The sequence below is a fragment of the Rhinopithecus roxellana genome, chromosome 11 (genome assembly GCF_007565055.1).
Source record: "Rhinopithecus roxellana isolate Shanxi Qingling chromosome 11, ASM756505v1, whole genome shotgun sequence".
NCBI lineage: Eukaryota > Metazoa > Chordata > Mammalia > Primates > Cercopithecidae > Rhinopithecus > Rhinopithecus roxellana.
This window is the reverse complement of record NC_044559.1, coordinates 56,378,261-56,397,820: the sequence shown is the minus strand read 5'-3', so window position 1 is coordinate 56,397,820 and position 19,560 is coordinate 56,378,261. Positions and strand designations below refer to the sequence as shown.

Below are 19,560 nucleotides of genomic sequence, written 5' to 3'. Positions count from 1 at the left end.
CCCAAAGTGCTGGGATTACAGGTGTGAGCCACTGCGCCCAACCCTAATTTTTTGTGGAGACAGTATCTCACTGTGTTGCTCAGGCTGGTCTCTAAGTTCTGGGCTCAAATGATCCTCCTGCCCCGTCCTCCCAAAGTGCTGGGATTAGAGGCATGAGCCACAACACCTGGTCCTTTTTATCAAAATAAACCTTTTCTAGACCTCATCTTTTAATTTTAATTAATTAATTTTAATTAATTTTTGGTACAAGGTCTCGCTTTGTTACCCCAGCTGGAGTGCAGTGGTACAATCATGACTCACAGCAGCCTCAACCTCCCAGGCTCAAGTGATCCTCATGTCTCAGCCTCCTGAGTAGCTGGGACTACTGGTGCCTGCCACCACGCCCAGCTAAGTTTTTTTGTTTTGTTTTGATTTTTGTATTTTGTAGAGACAGGGGCTTGCCATATTGCCCAGGCTGGTCTAGGGCTCCTGAACTCAAGCAATCTGCCATGGCCTCCCAGAGTGCTGGGGTTACAGGTGTGGGCCACCATGCCTGGCCTGGACCTTCTGTTTATGTACTATATTATCACATGAAGCTGTCAAAGAAGAGGCTGGGAGGAGGGGCTATGGAAAGAAGACAGGCAACCCTGATGCTTCAGATTGGAAACTGTCAGTGTTAGTCTGAGAAAGGACTTGGGAATGAATCAGCAGACCTGGGCTGGAGTCCTGGCTGACAGCATTTATGAATTGTGACCTGTTGCTGGCAATTTATGCTCTCTGAGTCTCAGTTCTCTCATCTGAAAATAGGAATTATAAGCCTTCTTTCCACATGAGATAATGCACATGAATGCATTTTTTAAAGTTGTAAAACACAGTGCAGATCTAACTGGTGGTTACTGCTGTCTCATTCTTGCCTTGGCTCTGTCCTGTGCCAGCGCTGTAGTCTGAGGCCATTCCCTCTGTTTCTGTAGAATGGTGGAGGAGTTGAGGGAATTTCCATGACACTGTGTTGGCACGAAAGTCACTTCAGAGCTCGGAGGTCACCGATGGGCTGATTTCCCATATTATTGGATAATGTGTAACCCTGTGAGAGATTATGTGCTAGTTCTAATAAAACTAAATGCCAGAAAGTTATTTCCTTGAGGTTGGACTTCACCTGGTTTCATGCATCCATTTTCACTTTTGATTGATGCGATAAATGAAGCTGTCCCCACCTGTCAAGGGAGGCAGCAGGTTTGTGGTTTGCTGTCTTGTGTTGTGGTGCTGAGGCTTTGGCATTGGTATTGGGTGTGGTTTGGAGTGGAGAATGGGGGCTGAGCAGTGTACTTAGCATGAGCTATTAGTCCCTCCCTTGTGGTGATACAGATCATTATTTTGTTGTTGAACATCAGCTATGACATCTGACTGTGTCTTCTCCCTGTATTGAGAAGGCAACAAAAACATTTGTATAATGTTTAGCAGTGTTTCTATAACAAGATTGCAAATGGGTCCTATGTTTCAGTTTATAGGGAAAGATTGGCTTTTTCCCCCCCCCCCCGAGACAGGGTTGCCCAGGCTGGAGTGCAGTGGTGCGATCATAGCTCACTGTATCCTCTACTTCCTGGGCTCAAGTGATCCTCTTGCTTTAGCCTCCCCAGTAACTGGAACTACAGGCACACAGCACCATGCCCAGTTAATTAAAAAACCAAATTTAACAACTAGAAAAAACTTATTTGTAGAGATGGAGTCCCCCTACCTTGGCCAGGCTGGTCTCGAACTCCTGGGCTCAAGCAGTCCTCCTGCCTCCGCCTCTCAAAGTGCTGGGATTATAGGCGTGAGCTACTGCACCTGGCCAATCAGCATTTTAAAAAGTGAAGCTGATTACATGAGGAAAAGTCAGAATTGCATGTGTGATATCTGTCTTGAAGTGCTAATGATTCTTTTTTTTTTTTTTTTTTTTTTTAAAAAGAACAGAGCTTCAGAATGTATTCTAAAAATGTTTGTTTTTGGCTTAAGTAAATTGGAGTTACTTGCCCAGAGAATCTAGAGAGAAGCATAGTTCTGATTGCACTCTTTTGTTGACTTTTTAAAATGAAGTGTTTTTGAAGTCTGAGGGACATTTTAAAAAACAAAACAAAAAAATGAAATGTTTTCTGTTTGTTATATCACCACTAAGACTTTATTTGTCTTGGTAACGTAACTATCATGTGGCTAATCTGGTTGGTGGATGCTAAACTGTACTGTGTGCCATGGTTATTATTTAAAGGACTTTTCAAACTTGTTTCTCTTTCATCTTTTTGTTTCTCAACGTGACATATGTGCACATGATGAGATAGCACTATTAGGACTGTTATGAAAAAGAGCAGAGCCTTCTATGGGAGAGGTTGCCTTTTCCAACTCTTGCTGCTGGTTCTTTTGATGTTTACTTTTATATTTTTATGTAAATTGCTTATCTCTTTCTTTTTTCTTGTGGTTTGTCATCATTTGTTGAGTTAAAATGGAAGGTTTAACCCTATTTCACTACCCTATGTGTGCTATGTCCCCACTCACAGGTAGCCACTTCTAGGATCTCTGTCTCTTTGTGTGTGTGTGTGTCTGTGTTTCTCCTCTCTCTCACAGACTTTTTAGACCGCTTTGTTACAAATTTGATTACATATTCTAGGCTCACATTTTTACTATTAAAGCTGCTTATAGCTGAACCATGCATGATACCTTGATCACCTTTTCTTTCCTTCACAACTTTTGGGTTTTTCTTGAATGAAGAATGTTTTTTCCTTTGGTTGGTCTTCTGTATATTTATAACTAATGAGCCTCAGCTTTAGCCAGTTGTTAAAATTGTGTCTTGCTGTGTTTAGTTGCACTGGGTACTCTTTCACTGCTATCTTGAAGAGGCCACATTTGGGGTGTCTGGACTGGTCACTCTGTTCCAGGTTTGCAGCTGACGTCCTGGAATCTGGGATCCACCTTCACTCCACCTTCACCATCGTCCCGGGAGCTGTCTTCTGTGTTACGTCTCCCGTTTTCATATGCTATGTCTTTCTCATTCATGGTTTATTGCCTTATTTTGTTGGAACACACCTTCCAGTTACAAAGGGGGTAATGTTTTTGGAAACGTTGCATTTCTAAAAATTGTCTTTTTTCTACCTTCGTACTTGACTGGTATTGGGGCAAGAAACAGAATTCTAGGATAGGGAACTATTTCTTGTAGGAAATTTGAAGTCACTGGTAGATGATTGTCTAGATCCCAGTATTGCTGTGACTCCTTATTCCTCACTGTGGCCTGTGCTTTATTTTCTGGACGTTCTCCTTCCCTACCTGCCACCAGTCTTCTGTTTTTCTTCTGTGTTCTGATATGCCTTGGTGTATGTCTGCTTTTATACATTGTGTTGGGGTCTCTATGGAACTTTTTAATGTGGAAACATATGTCATTTTGGGGAATTAACTTGAAATTGTTTTTGGTTATTTCTCTGTTTTCCCAATTCTCTTTTTCTAGGACTCCTGTTACTCAGTTGCTCGACTGACTTGACAGGTCTAATTTTATTAGCCTTTTTAATCTTCTTCTTTTTTCCCCAACTTCCTAGGGGAGATATTTTCAACTTCTCTTAGTTTTCCTGTTGAGCTCTTCATTTTTAGTATTTTATTTGTTTAGTTTTTTAGACAGAGTGTCTGTCACACAGGCTAGAGTGCAGTGGCCCAGTCATAGCTCGCCATAGCCTTGAACTCCTGGGCTCAAGCAATCTTTCTGCCTCAGCCTCCTGAGTAGCTGGGACTGTAGGCGCATGCTACCACACCTGGCTTATTTTTATTTTTTTATTTTATTTTATTTTTGTATGGATGGGATCTTGCTGTGTTGCCTGGACTGGCCTTGAACTCCTGGCCTCAAGCAGTTCACATGCCTTGGCCTCCAAAGCACTGGGAGTACAGGGATGAACCACTGTGCCTGGCCTGTTTTTCGTATTTTAATTCCAAAATACTTTAAAAAAAAAAAATTATCCCTCAGCACGTTTCTTCCTTTCTTGCTTTCCTCCCTTCTCATCTTCCTCTGCAACCTGGATGTACCATCATCTGACCTCTCTTAAAATATCAGTGATGGATTTTTAATAGCATCTTTTTATACAGTCTCTGGTTCTTTCAAGTTGTGTTTACTATTTGTTTTGTTCTCTCTCTTCCATCCTTGGGATGTTCTTAAAAGTCTGTCTCTCCATGGTTGGCTCTGACTTAAGGCACTAATGGTAACTTGAGAGCACTGAGTTCAGGCAAGGGCATACACTGTGAGTGAGCTTCACTGGGGAGGGGGGGGGGGTCCCTGGACTGGGCCAGATTCCCCCCCCTGCCTTTTCTCTTTAGATGGACAGAGGCCCAGGGAAAGATCTTCCCACCTTTAGCCTGGCAGGAATAAGCCCTGGCTGGCATTCTGAGAGCAAGTGGAAGCAGAGGGCTGGATTTTTTTACAATCAGTACATAAATATTCACTTGGCTCTTCTCATTTTCAACAAGGCACCTCTACAGTTGTTCCTCCTCTAGTTTCTCAGTCCAGACCTGCTATCTGAGGCTGCAGTGAACTGCCAGGGGCTGGGAGGGGCAGTCACTGTGCTCTCTGGAAGCACTGGGAAGCTAGGGCTTTAATTACTACAGACTTTCAGACAATTTTGTTATTTTTCCTCCCATCTTTTAAATTTATTATTATTTTAATTTGTTGTTATTATTTTTTCTGAGACACGGTCTTACTGTGCCCAGCTGGAATGCATTGACGCAATCATGGCTCACTGCATCCTCAAATTCCCCAGGGTCAGGTGATCCTCCCACCTCAGCCTCCTAGGTGGCTGGAACTACAGGTATGTACTATCATGCCTGGCTCTTTTTTTTAATATTGAAATTTTATTATTATTACTATTATTATTGTTATTTTGAGATGGAGTGTTGCTCTGTTGCCCAGGTTGGAGTGCAGTGGCACGATCTCGGCTCACTGCATCCTCCACCTCCTGGGTTCAAGCGATTCTCCTGCCTCAGCCTCCTGAGTAACTGAGATTACAGGCACCCGCCACCATGCCTGGCTAATTTTTTTGTATTTTTAGTAGAGACAGGGTTTCACCATGTTGGCCAGGCTGGTTTCAAACTCTTGACCTCAAGTGATCCACCCACCTTGGTCTCCCAAAGTGCTAGGATTACAGGCATGAGCCACCACACCCAGCCAAAATTGTTTTATTATTATATTTTAGAGACAAGCACACTGCAGCCTCGAACCCCTGGGCTCAAGAGATCCTCCACCTTAGCCTCCCAAGTAGCTGGACTGTAGGCACAGGCACACACCACCACACCTCGGTGATTTTTCCAGCTTTTTGTAGAGATGGGGCCTCACTATGTTCCCTAGACTGGTCTGGAACTCCTGGGCTTGAGTGATCCTCCTGCCCCTGCCTCCCAAAGTGCTGGGAGTACAGGCATAAAGTACCGTGTCTGCCTTTTCCCATCTCTGTTCCTGTGTTCTGACTTTCTTGGTTCTCCCCATTCCAGAGCCTCTTAGCCGCTCTGTGGGGGGAGTCTTGCTGCTTCCTGGCTTTCCCCACAGTTACCTTGGGGTTCCATTTCTTAGTTCTGCAAAATGTGTTGTCTCTGGGCCATCTGCTTCTCAGCTTCCAAAAACTGTTTCCCTCATTCCCTCTGTTCTCTTTGTTTTTGTGGGATTATGCTTGGAAAAAACAAATAACAACAAAATCCCCACATGTGTATTGTGGTTTCAGTGGGCTTTCAGGAGGAAATAAAAATAAAAGTGTGTCTTTTTGAGATGATGTTTTTACCCTTTCATTTTTATCTTTGTGTTCACAGCGTTCTGAATCACCTCTGCCTCTCTTCCCTGCTGCTCACACCCTTCTGCCTGCTCAGGGTCCTCCTCTTGTGCCCTGTCCCTCTGGTCTACTCATTTGTTAAGAGCCTACTCTGCTAAAACCTCTCCATAAACTGACCTTTCCAAGTGAGAGTGATCTTTCCTTCCTGAGTTCACAAAATATTATTATTATTTGTTTTTGGTGTAGTTTTCTTTGAACTCATGGTCTACCTCTTTTTTATGACTTGTTTATGTTTTGTCAGATAAATTTTGTTTTATTTTTGAGATGGAATCTCGCTCTGTTGCCCAGGCTGGAGTGCGGTGGTGTGATCTCAGCTCACTGCAACCTCCGCCTCCCAGGTTCAAGTGATTCTCCTGGGACTACAGGAGAAGGAGGAGCTGGGACTACAGGCGCATGCCACCATGCCTCGCTAATTTTTGTGCTTTTTGTAGAGACAGGGTTTCATCATGTTGGCTGGGTTGGTCTGTAACTCCTGACCTCAGGTGACCCGCCTGCCTTGGCCTCCCAAGGCACTGGGATTATAGGTGTGAGTCACTCTGCCTGGCCTGTCAGATACACTTTAATTTCTGACGATGGGTGATGATTGTTTCTTTGCCTTCATGCAATGCTTTGCATGTAGTAAATACTCAAATTTTTTTTATCAACATAGATTTTTTTCAGTGATCTTTTTCTGGTCTTAAGTTAGACAGGATATTGACCATTGCTGTATGCCATGGTTAATGCAAAAGTAGGGTGCTATTTCTAGTTGCAGATACTTTTCTTGAAATTTGCACATGCAGGTAATATGTGAAGCCTATGCATTATACATGTCATAACTCACGAAAGCTCATTAACTTGTTGCATAGGATAACGATGCGGTTTATAGAATCTGAGAGATTTCCTGAAGGTAGGTTAGGAGGTAGTCTCTCCTTAAGACTGAGCTGTTCTCTCTTACCACATCCTGGAGTAGAGTGGGCGTCAGCATTCCTTGCAACTTGCATCTTTGTAGGGTTATCTCTGCTTACATTCCAACTTAGTCTTCGGAAATGTTCTCTCTAGCACTAGGCCAGGTGAAGGTCATGTTCTTTATCTGAATAAGAGCAGTGATTCTTCATGTGGTTTTGTCTCCAGGTTTCTTGTGTGGGTTTGGACCTATCCTTGCAAGCCTTGCCCCATGGGGACATTCACTGCTTGATCATCTATTTGATGGATGAACTCTGCTCCTCATTTATTGCTGTGTATGATGGATTTTTGGTTGTCATAATACACAATTATTGTTAAAGTCTTTTGTTATTTTAAATTGACATATCCTGAATGAGAAACCTTCTTCTTTTTTAATTGAATGTTGTGTCATGTTTGTTTATTCACCCGATGACTGATGCAATTATTGTAGAATTAGAGTTTATTGGTAGTATGAAAAGTGGCTTATCATAACTTTTATCTTCCCCCTAAGAGATGGGGCCTCACTCTGTTGCCCAGGCTGGAGTGCAGTGGTGTATTCACAGCTCACTGCAGCCTTGAACTCTTGTGCTCAAGGGATCCCCCTGCCTCAGTCTCCCACTTAGCTGGGACTGCAGGTGTGGGTCACTATGCCTTGGCCTTCTAAAGTTCTGGGATTACAGGGATGAGCCATCATGCCAGACCTTATCACAATTTTTTGCTCAGCTACTTTTCTAAGTGTCTGTGGACTGGACAGCAAAGATTCCTACCATTATTATTTTAAACTTTTTATTGCAAACTACTACAAAGTCGAATCAGTAAGTATCCTCTAACTTTTTCTCTATTGGAGACTGGACTCTTCCCTTAAAAATAAAGCAAGTCTTCTGTTCATTGAAAGAGAATTATGTTATGAAAGCTGCCAGTTAAAATCTCCCAAGAGACCACTGTTCTAAGGAGTTGGATTTCTCAGTGGCAAAAATATCCTTCCTGGTTTTTAAACTCTTGTGGGAGGAGGTCATTTTATATGTTTTTTTTTTTTTTTTTTTTCCCAATGCAACATGCTCTGTTGGGGTTACTGTTGATCTCCTGCTCAGTTCTTTTCAAACAGTCATATCCATTCAGCACATTTTTGTGGAGTGGCATTTAGTAAGTGGAAGCCTGATATTTGCCTTGGCATGATGTTATCATGACTGCTTGGCATAGCTGACTGTTGAGTCAGGACCCCTCCAGAGGCAGGAGTCAACTGTTGACTCTCAAAATTAGAAAAGCCTTGATCAGTTAGTTGGAGGATTGTAAGTCAAGTTTATAGAGTATTTCAAAGAGGGGGTAACAAATTCTGCTGATAGACCAAATAAGATGAGGACAGACAACAGACTTTTGTGTTAAGCATTGTGGAGGCTGTTGTGGATGTGATGGAAGAGGAAGCCTGATTGGAATGGGGTTATGGGAGGAAACACGCTTGAAGCAAGTATGAACAATTCTTTAAAAAATTTTGCTGTGAAGATCATCAGATAATTGGTATAGTAACTGGAAGGCAAAATAGTGTCAACGAAAGGTTTTGTGCTGCATGTGTAAAAATAATTCACAGCCTTTAAAGGCTCAAGCTTGACACCTGACTACTATCTTCCATACGATTGTGGTTTTTAGGAACATTAACAGTGGGACAGGCTGGGCTCTGTGGCTCATGCCTAATCATCCCAGCACTTTGGGAGACTGAGGTGGAAGGATTGCTTGAGCCCAGGAGTTGGAGGCTGCAGTGAGCTATGATTGCACCATTGTACTTCAGCTTGGATGACAGAGCCAGACTCTGTCTATAAACAAAAGAAAACAGTGGGCTGGAGTTCGACTGCTGATTTGCTTGGGGGGTGTGATGGTCAGGAAAAGCTCTTGGAGAAGAGGATGCCTGAGAAGTCTTGATGGACGGACAGGGCTGGCCTGGAGGGTAAGGTGGGGTCTAGGCATCGGAGGCCTTGGGCACGGAGTTGGGGGGAAGTTGTGCAGGGCCTAACAGGCTGTGAAAGGGAAAGTGCCGGGGAAAAGGGGGGAAGTTTTGCAGGGCCTAACAGGCTGTGAAAGGGAAAGTGCCGGGGAAAAGGTGGAAATGTAGCAGGTTGTGAGGGATGAAGTTCTGAGGTTGAGAAAGTCCATAGGTGGGGATTTATTTCCAAGGGGTGGCTACAAATATTATATAAAGGCTGCAGATAATGATCTCATCTGGAGGGAGTGAACAGAATCAGGAGGCTTAAAGAATGGTTTCGTAAGCCACATTTTGGAGGTCGGTGTGCTTGTGTGTGTGGAAGTATTTTAGAAATGAAAGTTGATATTTAAATTGATTGGGTCACCCTTGAGCTTGCTTGGTGGGAAGAGGTGGGCAGGTTGTGGCTATTCTAAGTGGCAAGGGGGCACCTCTTCCTTATTCACCCCCAGGACATTATTTCCAATTTTCCTTGAAGAGGAAATACCATTTACCATTAGTAAATGGTTTTGGGACTTCATTCTTTGGGGACTCAACACATCTGGACATGACAAATTCTGGAGCTGTCTCAGTGGCAGGTGTCCCAAGGACTCTTGGATGATATTGTAATTGGGATTCATGTGCAGTCAGAATAGGCCCCACAAATGAAGAGGATGCCAAGGGGTGTGTGTGTGTGTGTGTGTGTGTGTGTGTGTGTTTTACAAACTTAACTGTCAGCGTTCTATATAAATGATTCCTTTTATAGAGGTCCAGATAGATGAGGGTTCAGAGGAACTCTGTTACTTGCATAATGGTTTTAATGATAATGCTTACTAACTTTGAGGATTAAGGTCTGAGTTACTTGCTGTGCTGGTTAAAAAGTGACAAGGATTGGTCATTCTGCATTTTTAAAATAAGCATTCCATTTTAGTGATTCTTAGGCATGCTTTGTTAGAGATGGACTTGGAGAGCTTCTTAAGAATGTGGATTCTCCCCGCACCCCTTCTCCAGGGTCTTGGTCAATAGATCTGTAGTAGGGTCCAGGAATCTGTATTTGAACTCTCATTAATCGTTTGCCTCCTTCTTGCAATCTTTGCTTCAGGAAAGAACTGTACCAAACATCACCTTTTAGGTTTGAAGAATGGAGGATTAACTTGAACTTTTGGATAGCAAAAACAGTAGGGAATGGTGAAACATACAATTTAGTATATTTTCATTTGAATATGTATGTGAGAGTGATGCAGAAGTTCAGAAACACACAACAATATTCCTTCTTCAGATAATTTGAAAGCAGAGTTTTAAGGATTTTAAAATATGCATACACCATATAGAAGTGTATAAAATTTAAAATATGTCCTTTTTTTTTTCCTTCTCCCCAATCCCACTGCAGGATAACCACTGCAAATTTGTGTGTGTGTGTTTGTGTGTGTGTGTGTGTGTATGTGTTTAGGCATTTTGATGTGTGTGTGTGTGAGATTTTTGTCTCTGTATAAAGAAACTCAAACCACACAGGATGTGCTTTGTTCACTTTGGTCTTGTCAACATCCTTCTGTGTCCCTATCTTTAGACCTGTTTGTAAGAAACACTTTGAGCCACCAAGTTGTGCAAACTACTTTATGCAGATAAGCAAAAATACGAATTCTTCAGAGGCATATGCTGTTTGCTTATTAGAATATTTCTGTAGATTGCACTGGGGGGATTAATAAGTATGTATGATAAGTATTTCATATATTGGGCAATAGGAAATGTAGTATGCTTTAGAGAAATCAATATTACTTCTGCAGCACATATTGCTGGTTTGTGCAGTTCTATTATAATAGAGTATCAGCACCAGAGCCAAAAGGAAGAGTGTGTATGAGTCACTCCATAAAAGGAGCAATGACTCAATACCAAACTTAGGGTGCTGCCTGAATTTTTAATCAATTGCAGTATTGTTGATATGGGGTTGATTCCTTTTTATGGGCAGGAAGTTATCATGGTTTGAAATGTCTCATTCCCTTTTGGTGATGCTAACTTGCTATATTCAATGTTTCTGTTCTTTCATATAGGACCCAAACTACTGGATACAAGTGCATCGCTTAGAACATGGAGATGGAGGAATACTAGACCTTGATGACATTCTCTGTGATGTAGCAGATGATAAAGACAGAGTGAGTTCAAGTCCTGGGGAACCTTTTTGAATGCATTTTTTTTTCCTTTTCAGGACTGGGGACCGGGTGCGATTCTTTTCCTTTCTGTTTTAGACAGATACTTTAAATTATGTTTGGGCCACCCACTCTAGTATATTTTCTTTTGTGATAAGTGTCATGAATCTTCACTGTCCTGAATACCAAGGTGTAATGATTTTCTTGATACCTGGGACTTAACACTAGATTTTGGGGTTTTAAAACTACAGCTTTTACAATGGAAATATCACAAAAAGATTTCTATGCCATATTCCACCTTAATTTAACCAAACATAACATCTTCCTTCACAAGTCCGGCCTCTCCTTATCATCTCCGTATATACAGTGTACAGCCACTCTGCATTCTGGTCCCAGTGTTGGCCCAGAGAAGATCGATCCCAACAGCAGCCTGTGCGGTGCACCGTGTTCCTGTGCGATGGGCAAGTGTGTCCCAGGCAGCCTCCCCTGTGTGGGGCCTGCCCCTTAGGAAGCTTGGCTATGCTGTGTGATGGGCCATTTGTGTCCTGGGCAGCCTCTCCCATGCAGGGTCTGGGTCTCAGGAAGCTCGGCCTTTTCTCTGTCAGTGCTCTGATGCTCTGTGTGTGCTTCCCCAGTCTTTACTGTGGTATGTGAGTTTGGCTCCTGGACATTTCCACCTACTGCTCTTCAGTGTTCCCTCCCAGTACCCCACTTTTTTTCTGTACTTTTGAGAGGAACGAGGAAGAGTAAGAGGAGGGGGAGGAGGAACGTTCATCATTTTGAGAATGCCTGACAGGATGTTTGGCTCTTTTTTTTTTTTTTTGAGAGGGAGTCTCGCTCTGTTGCCCAGACTGGAATGCAGTGGCATGAGCTCAGCTCACTGCAACCTCCGCCTCTTGGGTTCAAGCGATTCTTCTGTCTCAGCCTCTTGAATAGCTGGGATTATAGGCGTGCGCTACCATGCCCAGCTAATTTTTGTATTTTTAGTAGAGACATGGTTTCACCGTGTTGGTCAGGCTGGTCTCGAACTCCTGACCTCATGATCCGCCCAGTTTGGCCACCCAAAGTGCTGAGATTACAGACATGAGCCACCGCACCCAGCCCTGGCCACTCCTTTTGTATTTGGCTTATAAGGAATTGCAGAAGGGCTCATAGCCACATACATAGTTACATCAGCATGGTTGTATGGAGGCAGTGACCTGGTTGACTGTCTCCTAAAACCTCATGGCAGTAGCATAGGATATTCAACCAGTTAGGTTATATCACGAGGTCAGAAGATGGTAAGATCACCCAGATACTCACTCTGCTTCCTACTGGGGCTCCCTCTGGTTGCTGGCCCTCTCCCCGCTGGCCTGCTCTTCTTTCCCTCAGCCGTGAGCTGGGTGCACACAGCTGTTGTATCTTGCTCACAGCTATATTCCTGACAGCATCATGCCTGGCTGAGAGTTGGTGCATATCTTAAATGTTTGCTTGAAATTTCAAGTAAGACAAAAAAAAAAAATCAAATACCAAATATTGTGTAAATTTAGAAGATTAGATTCACTGTTGTACCTGTCACTGTGGATTTTGTCTCATGTGGCTCCTGTGGGCCAGGAATACATTGTATCACAAAATGCTTCTTGGTGTCATTTCTCCTTCTTGGGCTTTTGAGTGAGCCAGGCTTAGGGTAACTCTGGAATCCTTTTCTGCAGTCCACTTGAAGAGTACCATCTTTCATTTATTGTGTGGCTCAATTCCAACATTTAAGGCAACTACAGAGATTTATGAAGAATTTAAACAGGTGCTCTTTTTCCACCAGAATGTTAGAAAGGGATGAATTAGTGTATCAATCTTTCAATGTCTTCCTCTTCTCCCTTCTTCTTCCTTCTTTTTTTTTTTTCTTCTCTCCTCTCTCTCTTTCTCGGTCCCTCTCTCTTGTTGTTAGCTTCCTATGTAAAAATAGCACAACTCCGTGTGAGGAAAAATTGGAAAATACAGAAACATACAAAGGAACTAATCGCCTGCCATCCTGCTGTTGCTGAGAGCTCATCACTGTTGTTTGAGGTTTTCATCCTGACTCTTCCCTTTCTTCAGATAGATAGAGACACAGTCTTTTTATTTTAAACAAAGAAACTTGAATAGTAGGTTTTTTTTTTTTTTTTTTTTTTTTTGAGGTTAGCATATATATATTTCTGTGACCATGAACCATAGCTATGCCAACATGGCTGTGTAGTCTTTTGTTTTAATTTAATTTACTGATTTAGAGACCCAAGCTGTCACCCAGGCTGGAGTGCAGTGGCATCATCATAGCTCACTGCAGCCTCAACCTCCCAGGCTCAAGTGATTTTCCTGCCTCAGCCTTTTATTTTAAAAAAAAGTTGTATTCTAGATTCAGGGGCACATGTGCAGGTTTGGTATATAGGTAAACTGAGTGTCATGGGGGTTTGGTATACAGATTATTTTGTCACCCAGGTAATAAACATAATACCCAGTAGACTAATTTTTTGATCCTCTCCCTCTTCAAGTAGGCCCTGCTGTCTGTTGTTTTCCTCTTTATGTCCATGTGAGATCATGCATTATTTGGTTTTCTCTTCCCATGTTAGTTCACTTATGTTGTTATGTTGTTGCAAAAAACATAACCTTGTTCTTTTTTACGGCTGCCTAGTATTCCATATGTTTGTACCATTTTTTCTTTATCCAGTCTACCACTGATATGTATTTAGCTTGATTCCATGTCTTTGCTATTGTGAATAGTGTTGTGATGAACATATGTGTGCATGTGTCTTTATGGCAGAACAATTTCTTTGGATATATACACAGTAATGGGATTGCTGGGTTGAATGATAACTCTGTTTAAATTCATTGAGAAATTGCCACACTGGATTCCATGATGGCTGAACTAATTTACATTCCCACCAGCAATGTATAAACATTCCCTTTTCTCCTCACCCTTGCCAGCACCTGTTATTTTTTGACTTTTAGTTTTTTTCCTTCAAATTTCTCACACCACACGGATGTATTGTTTGACTTAGTAATAGCCACTCTGACTGGTGTAGGTGGTGTCTCATTGTGGTTTTGATTTGCGTTTCTCTGATAGTAATGTTGAACATTTTTTCATAAGCTTATTGGCCATGTGTATGAATTCTTTTGAAAAGTGTCTGTTCTTGTTCTTTGCCCCTCCCACCCCCCCTTTTTTTGAGATGGAATCTCGCTCTTTCTCCCAAACTGGAGTGAAGTGGTGCCATCTCAGCTCGTTGCAACCTCCGTCCCCTGGGTTTAAGCGATTCTCTGGCCTCAGCCTCCTGAGTAGCTGGGATTACAGGTGCCCGCCACCATGCCCAGCTAATTTTTGTATTTTTAGTAGATACAGCGTTTTGCCATGTTGGCCAGGCTGGTCTCAAACTCCTGAACTCACGTGATCCACCCGCCTTGGGCCTCCCAAAGTGCTAGGATTACAGGCGTAAGCCACCATGCCTGGCCTCTTTGCCCACTTTTTAATGGGGTTGTTTTATGCTTGTTAGTTTGCTTAAGTTCTTTATAGATGCTGGATATTCAACCTTTGTTGGATGCATAATTTGCTAATATTTTCTCCCATTCTGTAGGTTGTCTGTTTACTCTGTTGATAGTTTCTTTTGCTATGCAGAAGGTTTTTAGTTTAATTAGGTCCCATTTGTCAATTTTTGTTTTTGTTGTAAATTTTTTGCTGTTTTCATCATGAAGTCTTGTCCAGGACCTGTAGTCAGAATGGTATTTCCTAGGTTATCTTCCAGGGTTTTTATAGTTTTAGATTTTATGTTTAATTCTTTAATCTATCTTGAATTGATTTTTTTTTTTTTTTTGAGATGAAGTCTCGCTCTTATTACCCAGGCTGGAGTGCAGTGGCACGATCTCAGCTCACTGCAACCTCTGCCTCCCAGGTTCAAGTGATTCTCCTGCCTCAGCCTCCCGAGTAGCTGGGATTACAGGCATGCATCACCCTGCCTGGCTAATTTTTGTATTTTTAGTAGAGATGGGATTTCACCATGGTGGCCATGCTGGTCTCGAACTCCTGACCTCAAGCGATCCTGAGCCTGCTTTGGCCTCCCGAGGTGCTGGGGTTACATGCGTGAGCCACTGTGCCCAGCCCTTTGAATTGATTTTTATGTGTGGTGTAAGGAAAGGGTCCAGTGTCAATATTCAGCATATGGCTAGCCAGTTATCCCAACACCATTTATTGAATGGGGTGTCCTTTCCCCGTTACTTGTTTTTGTCAGCTTTGTCAAAGATCAGATGGTTGTAGGTGTGTGGCATTATATCTGGGCTCTATGTGCTGTTCCATGGGTCTGTGTGTCTGTTTTTGTACCAGTACCATGCTGTTTTGGTTACTATAGCCTTGTACTATAGTTTAAAGTTGGGTAATGTGATGCCTCCAGCTTTGTTCTTTTTGCTTACGATTGGCTTGGCTTGGCTATTCAGGCTCTTTTTCAGTTCCATGTGAATTACTTTTTTTTTTTTCTAATTCTGTGAAGAATGTCTTTGGTAGTTTGATAGGAGTAGCATTCAATCTGTAAATTTCTTTGGGCAGTGTGGCCATTTTAATGATATTTGTTGTTTCAATCCGAGAGCATGGAACATTTTTCCATTTGTTTGTATCATATCTGGTTTCTTTGAGCAGTGTTTTTAAATTTTCATTGTAGATATCTTTTCTTTGGTTAGCTGTATTCCTAGGCATGTTACTCTTTTTGTGGCTGTTGTGAATGGGATTGTGTTTTTGATTTGGCTCTTAGTTCAGATGTTGTTGGTGTGTAGGAATGCTACTGATTTTTATACATTGGTTTTGCATCCTGAAACTTTGCTGAAGTTGTTTATCAGATCCAGGAGCTTTTGGGCAGAGACTGTGGGGTTTACCATATCATCTGCAAACAGGGATAGTTTGACTTCCTCTCTTCCTATTTGGGTGCCACCTCAGCCTCTTGAGTAGCTGGGACTATAGGCATACCGCACAATGCCTGGCTAATTTATTTAAACATTTTTGTAGAGACAGGATCTCATTATGTTGCCAAGACTTGTATCAAACTCGTGGGCTCAAGCGCTCCTCCTGCCTTTGCCTCCCAAAGTGCTGGGACTGCAGGCATGAGCCACTGCTCCCGGCTGTGTTTTGATGTGTGGATTCATGTACAGTCTCGTTGTACTTGCTGTGGACACTTAGGTGACTATGGAGCCAGCTGCTGTGCTCACTTGTACACTTGTCCCTTTGGTACTCTCTGTACTCTTAACAGCTGGGATGAGCACGCCTGTTTCTCCACCACATTTCCTTTTTATTTTTACAGATGCAAGCTTTCCCTCAGGGTGGTGCCATCCTGCTTTACACTTTGACTTTGTGCTTTTCCATAGAGCAAGTGAGGCGTGGCTTATAACGTGTTTTCTTGGCTTTGGCGTGTGGCTTGGAATAACCTGTTGTGGAAGTTTGGTTGTTGCACAAGTAGGATTTATGGGGCTGTACGATCTCAATGCTTCTGAGAATGCTGAACTCAGTGGACTCATTTATGTGTAGCACAATGTAGTAAGGCCTGAAGGGTTATGCAGTACCAATTACTGTTTCCATTCATCCCCCTGCACTCCAGCCGACATTAGATGCCCTCAGAGTTTATGTGTTGAGCCAGTAGAACATCATGATGTAGATGTTCAGCACAATGATTTTTGCAGTCTTTTGAAATGTATGGAGACTTATTTTTTGGTCCAGCATATGGCCTTTTTGGTGGACATTTTATGGGTACTTGAAAATAATGTATTCTGCAGTCATTGGGCTGTTATAAAAATCAGTGAGGCCATCCAGGCATGCTGGCTCACACCTGTAATCCCAGCACTTTGGGAGGCTGAGGCAGGCAGATCACTTGAGGTCAGGAATTCAGGACAAGCCTGGCCAACATGGTGAAACCCCATCTCTACTAAAAATACAAAAATTAGCTGGGTGTTGTGGCACGTGCTACCTGTAATCCCAGCTACTTGGGAGGCTGAGGCAGGAGAATTGCTTGAACCCAGGGAACAGAGGTTGCAGTGAGCTGAGATCATCCCACTGCACTCCAGCCTGGCTGACATAGCAAGACTCTGTCTCATAAATAAATAAATAAAAATAAAATGTAAAAATCAGTGAGGTTAAGGTGGATGGTGTTAGTTTGGATCTTTAGTGAATAATGTGTTATTCAGCAACTGAAAGTCATGCACTCTTGTTTCAACACAATTAACTGTTAGATTATACACAAAACTAAGCAAAAGGCAAACTATGCTTGATATTTTTAAATAGTGGCATATTAAAATCATACAATCTTAATAAATGACATTTTAGATTTTAGATTTTGTATCCTTCTGTGAATTAGATGATAAAAATATATATTTTCTGGAGTCTTTTATCATGTTTCCTGTACAAATTAAAATGTCTTTTAACCTGAGAAAAATATTTTAAACATCAATAGGTGAAATAACGCTTTAGACAATTTTATATCATGTTGATTGAAATCAGTTTCCAAACAGAAAAATGCTGGAGCACATTATACCATAGAGTAGCTTTTAAAGCTGTTTTTTATTTGTTCAGGAATACTTTAAAATATATGCATAATTGATGTAAATATTGTTGAGTGACATTCCTAGATTAAGTGCCCACTGTAAGTTGAAACTGTAAGAAATATGATTAGTAGCTTAGACTCACAACACCCAGATTCACAGGCATGGCTGGATGCATCATTCAGACTGAGAGATTGCATGATGCAGTCAGTCGCATGGTTCTTTTCCGTGGCTGTGACATTCAATCCTGATTTAATCATCTTGGAGCGTTTTCAGCTATTTTTGGCAGCTACTCCGAGTGAAGATTTTGACACTTGTTTTGCTTTTTGGTTTAAGGAAAAAAGAACAAACATTATACCTGTCTTAAATAACATTTATCTAAAAAAATGTCCTGTTTTGTGAATTTCCCCTGGATGCATGTTCAAAATGTAGATACCTAGCCTGGGAAGTAGGCTCTCTGTGAAGGGGGCCTGGGCATGTGCATTTTACAGTCCCCCTCCTGCTGGTGTTCAGGCTCACTAAGTTACGAAACCACAACTGTAATGGCTCTGCCTCTGTAGTAGGGAAGATGCTCTCGAAGATGCAAATTTTATACTTGGTTGTTGTGAATTTCTAACATTATTAAAAACTTTATTTTTTATGGAAGGGAAGAGGCAATATTTTAAATGATAGCAAAAGAAAATTAAAGTCACGTGCTTATTACCCCTGATTTTCCTCATTATCCTTTAATTATTAGCGTTCAGGGCACAGCACTGAGGAAGTTTTCTGTTAGTACCCATACAGTTCTCATTTCCAGGATTTACCCAAATTTGTTCAAATGGTGCTATTATAGATTGCCCTGGCCCCTTGGAGTAGGTTTGATTTTCTAAGGTGTAGAATACTCGAGATCTACTTTGAGTGTAAAACGGTACTTTGTTTGTCTTTTCTCTGTGTTTCTGCTTTCCAGTAAGGGAACAGTGATGTCATGTTTATTCTTAGTATCTCAGTCTCAGTTTTCTCAATTGACATTTTGCCAAATTATGAAAATATTATGGGCTGGGCACAGTGGTTCACGCCTGTAATCCCAGCACTTTGGGAGGCTGAGGTGAACAAATCACCTGAGATCGGGAGTTCAAGACCAGCCTGGCCAACATGGTGAAACCCTGCCTCTACTAAAAATACAAAAATTAGCCAGGTTTGGTCGTGCACGCCTGTCGTCCCAGTTACTTGAGAGGCTGAGGCATGAGAATCATGTAGGGCCAGGAGGCAGAGGTTACAGTGAGCCGAGATTGCTCCACTGTGCTCTAGCCTGGGCGACAAAGTGAGACTCTGTCTCAAAAAAAAAAAAAAAAAAAAAAAAAATATATATATATATATATATATATATATATATATATATAGATTGTGGGAATCGTGCATTAAGTTGTTAACTCCCTTAGAATGTTTCAGCCACTGGTTTACTCTGAGTTTTTTCCTTTGTGCACACTGTGGCTTAATTTCCATAAGTTAACATGAATTATGATGTCTGCCTAGGGTGTTACATGGTGACCAGCGTACTGTTTTTTGCTGATCATGTAGGTGAGTTGTTGAATCTCTATTCCTTGCCTTCCCTCAGGTGAAGTGGATGTAGCCCAGGAGAACGTGCTTTTAATGCAGGCATCTTAATCTTTCCATCTTGGGGAAATACACGTTTTAAAGAAGCAGTGATTTCTGAAGGCATACCTTATCATAAATCCTACTTACAGAAAACATTATAATGAAAAACTTACGAAATGTGTTTTCTGTTGTCTTAATCGAAGGGAATACTTTACTTATTCGTAACTACATACCCTACTGTCTTTTGATGAATACTTGAGATTAAGATTAAATGGGATAAATGAAAACCTAGTTTCAATGTTGAATCAAAGCTAAGTGGCCTCCCTCCCCTTCTCAAAGGTTAATAAGAGAAGTTTTTTAAACCAGAGTGCTTGAATAATTTAAAAGACAGCATATGGAATAATTTCCTTTGCAAGAAAATCAGACTAATATTTTTAGGTAATTCAGTTTACTGAGCACCTATTGCGTACCAGGCATTGGGCTTAATGCTACTATACAATGTGTGTGTGTATATGTGTGTGTGTGTGTGTGTGTGTGTGTGTGTGTATGTATGTGTATATATACATGTATATATGTGTGTGTATGTGTGTGTGTATATATATATGAGCAAGGCAAAGTCTTGTAGACATGTAAGTGAAAGACCAGTGGG

General features: G+C 41.7%; 1 protein-coding gene across 1 annotated transcript in view; it reads left to right on the top strand.

Moving 5' to 3' along the window:
* LOC115900458 (partitioning defective 3 homolog) overlaps positions 1-19,560 on the top strand; it is a 371,816-nt gene that overhangs the window by 111,953 nt on the left and 240,303 nt on the right. The window contains exon 2 of the mRNA XM_030941336.1: positions 10,722-10,823. Coding sequence (XP_030797196.1) covers positions 10,722-10,823 — 102 coding nt within the window. The remainder of the gene's footprint in view (positions 1-10,721; positions 10,824-19,560) is intronic.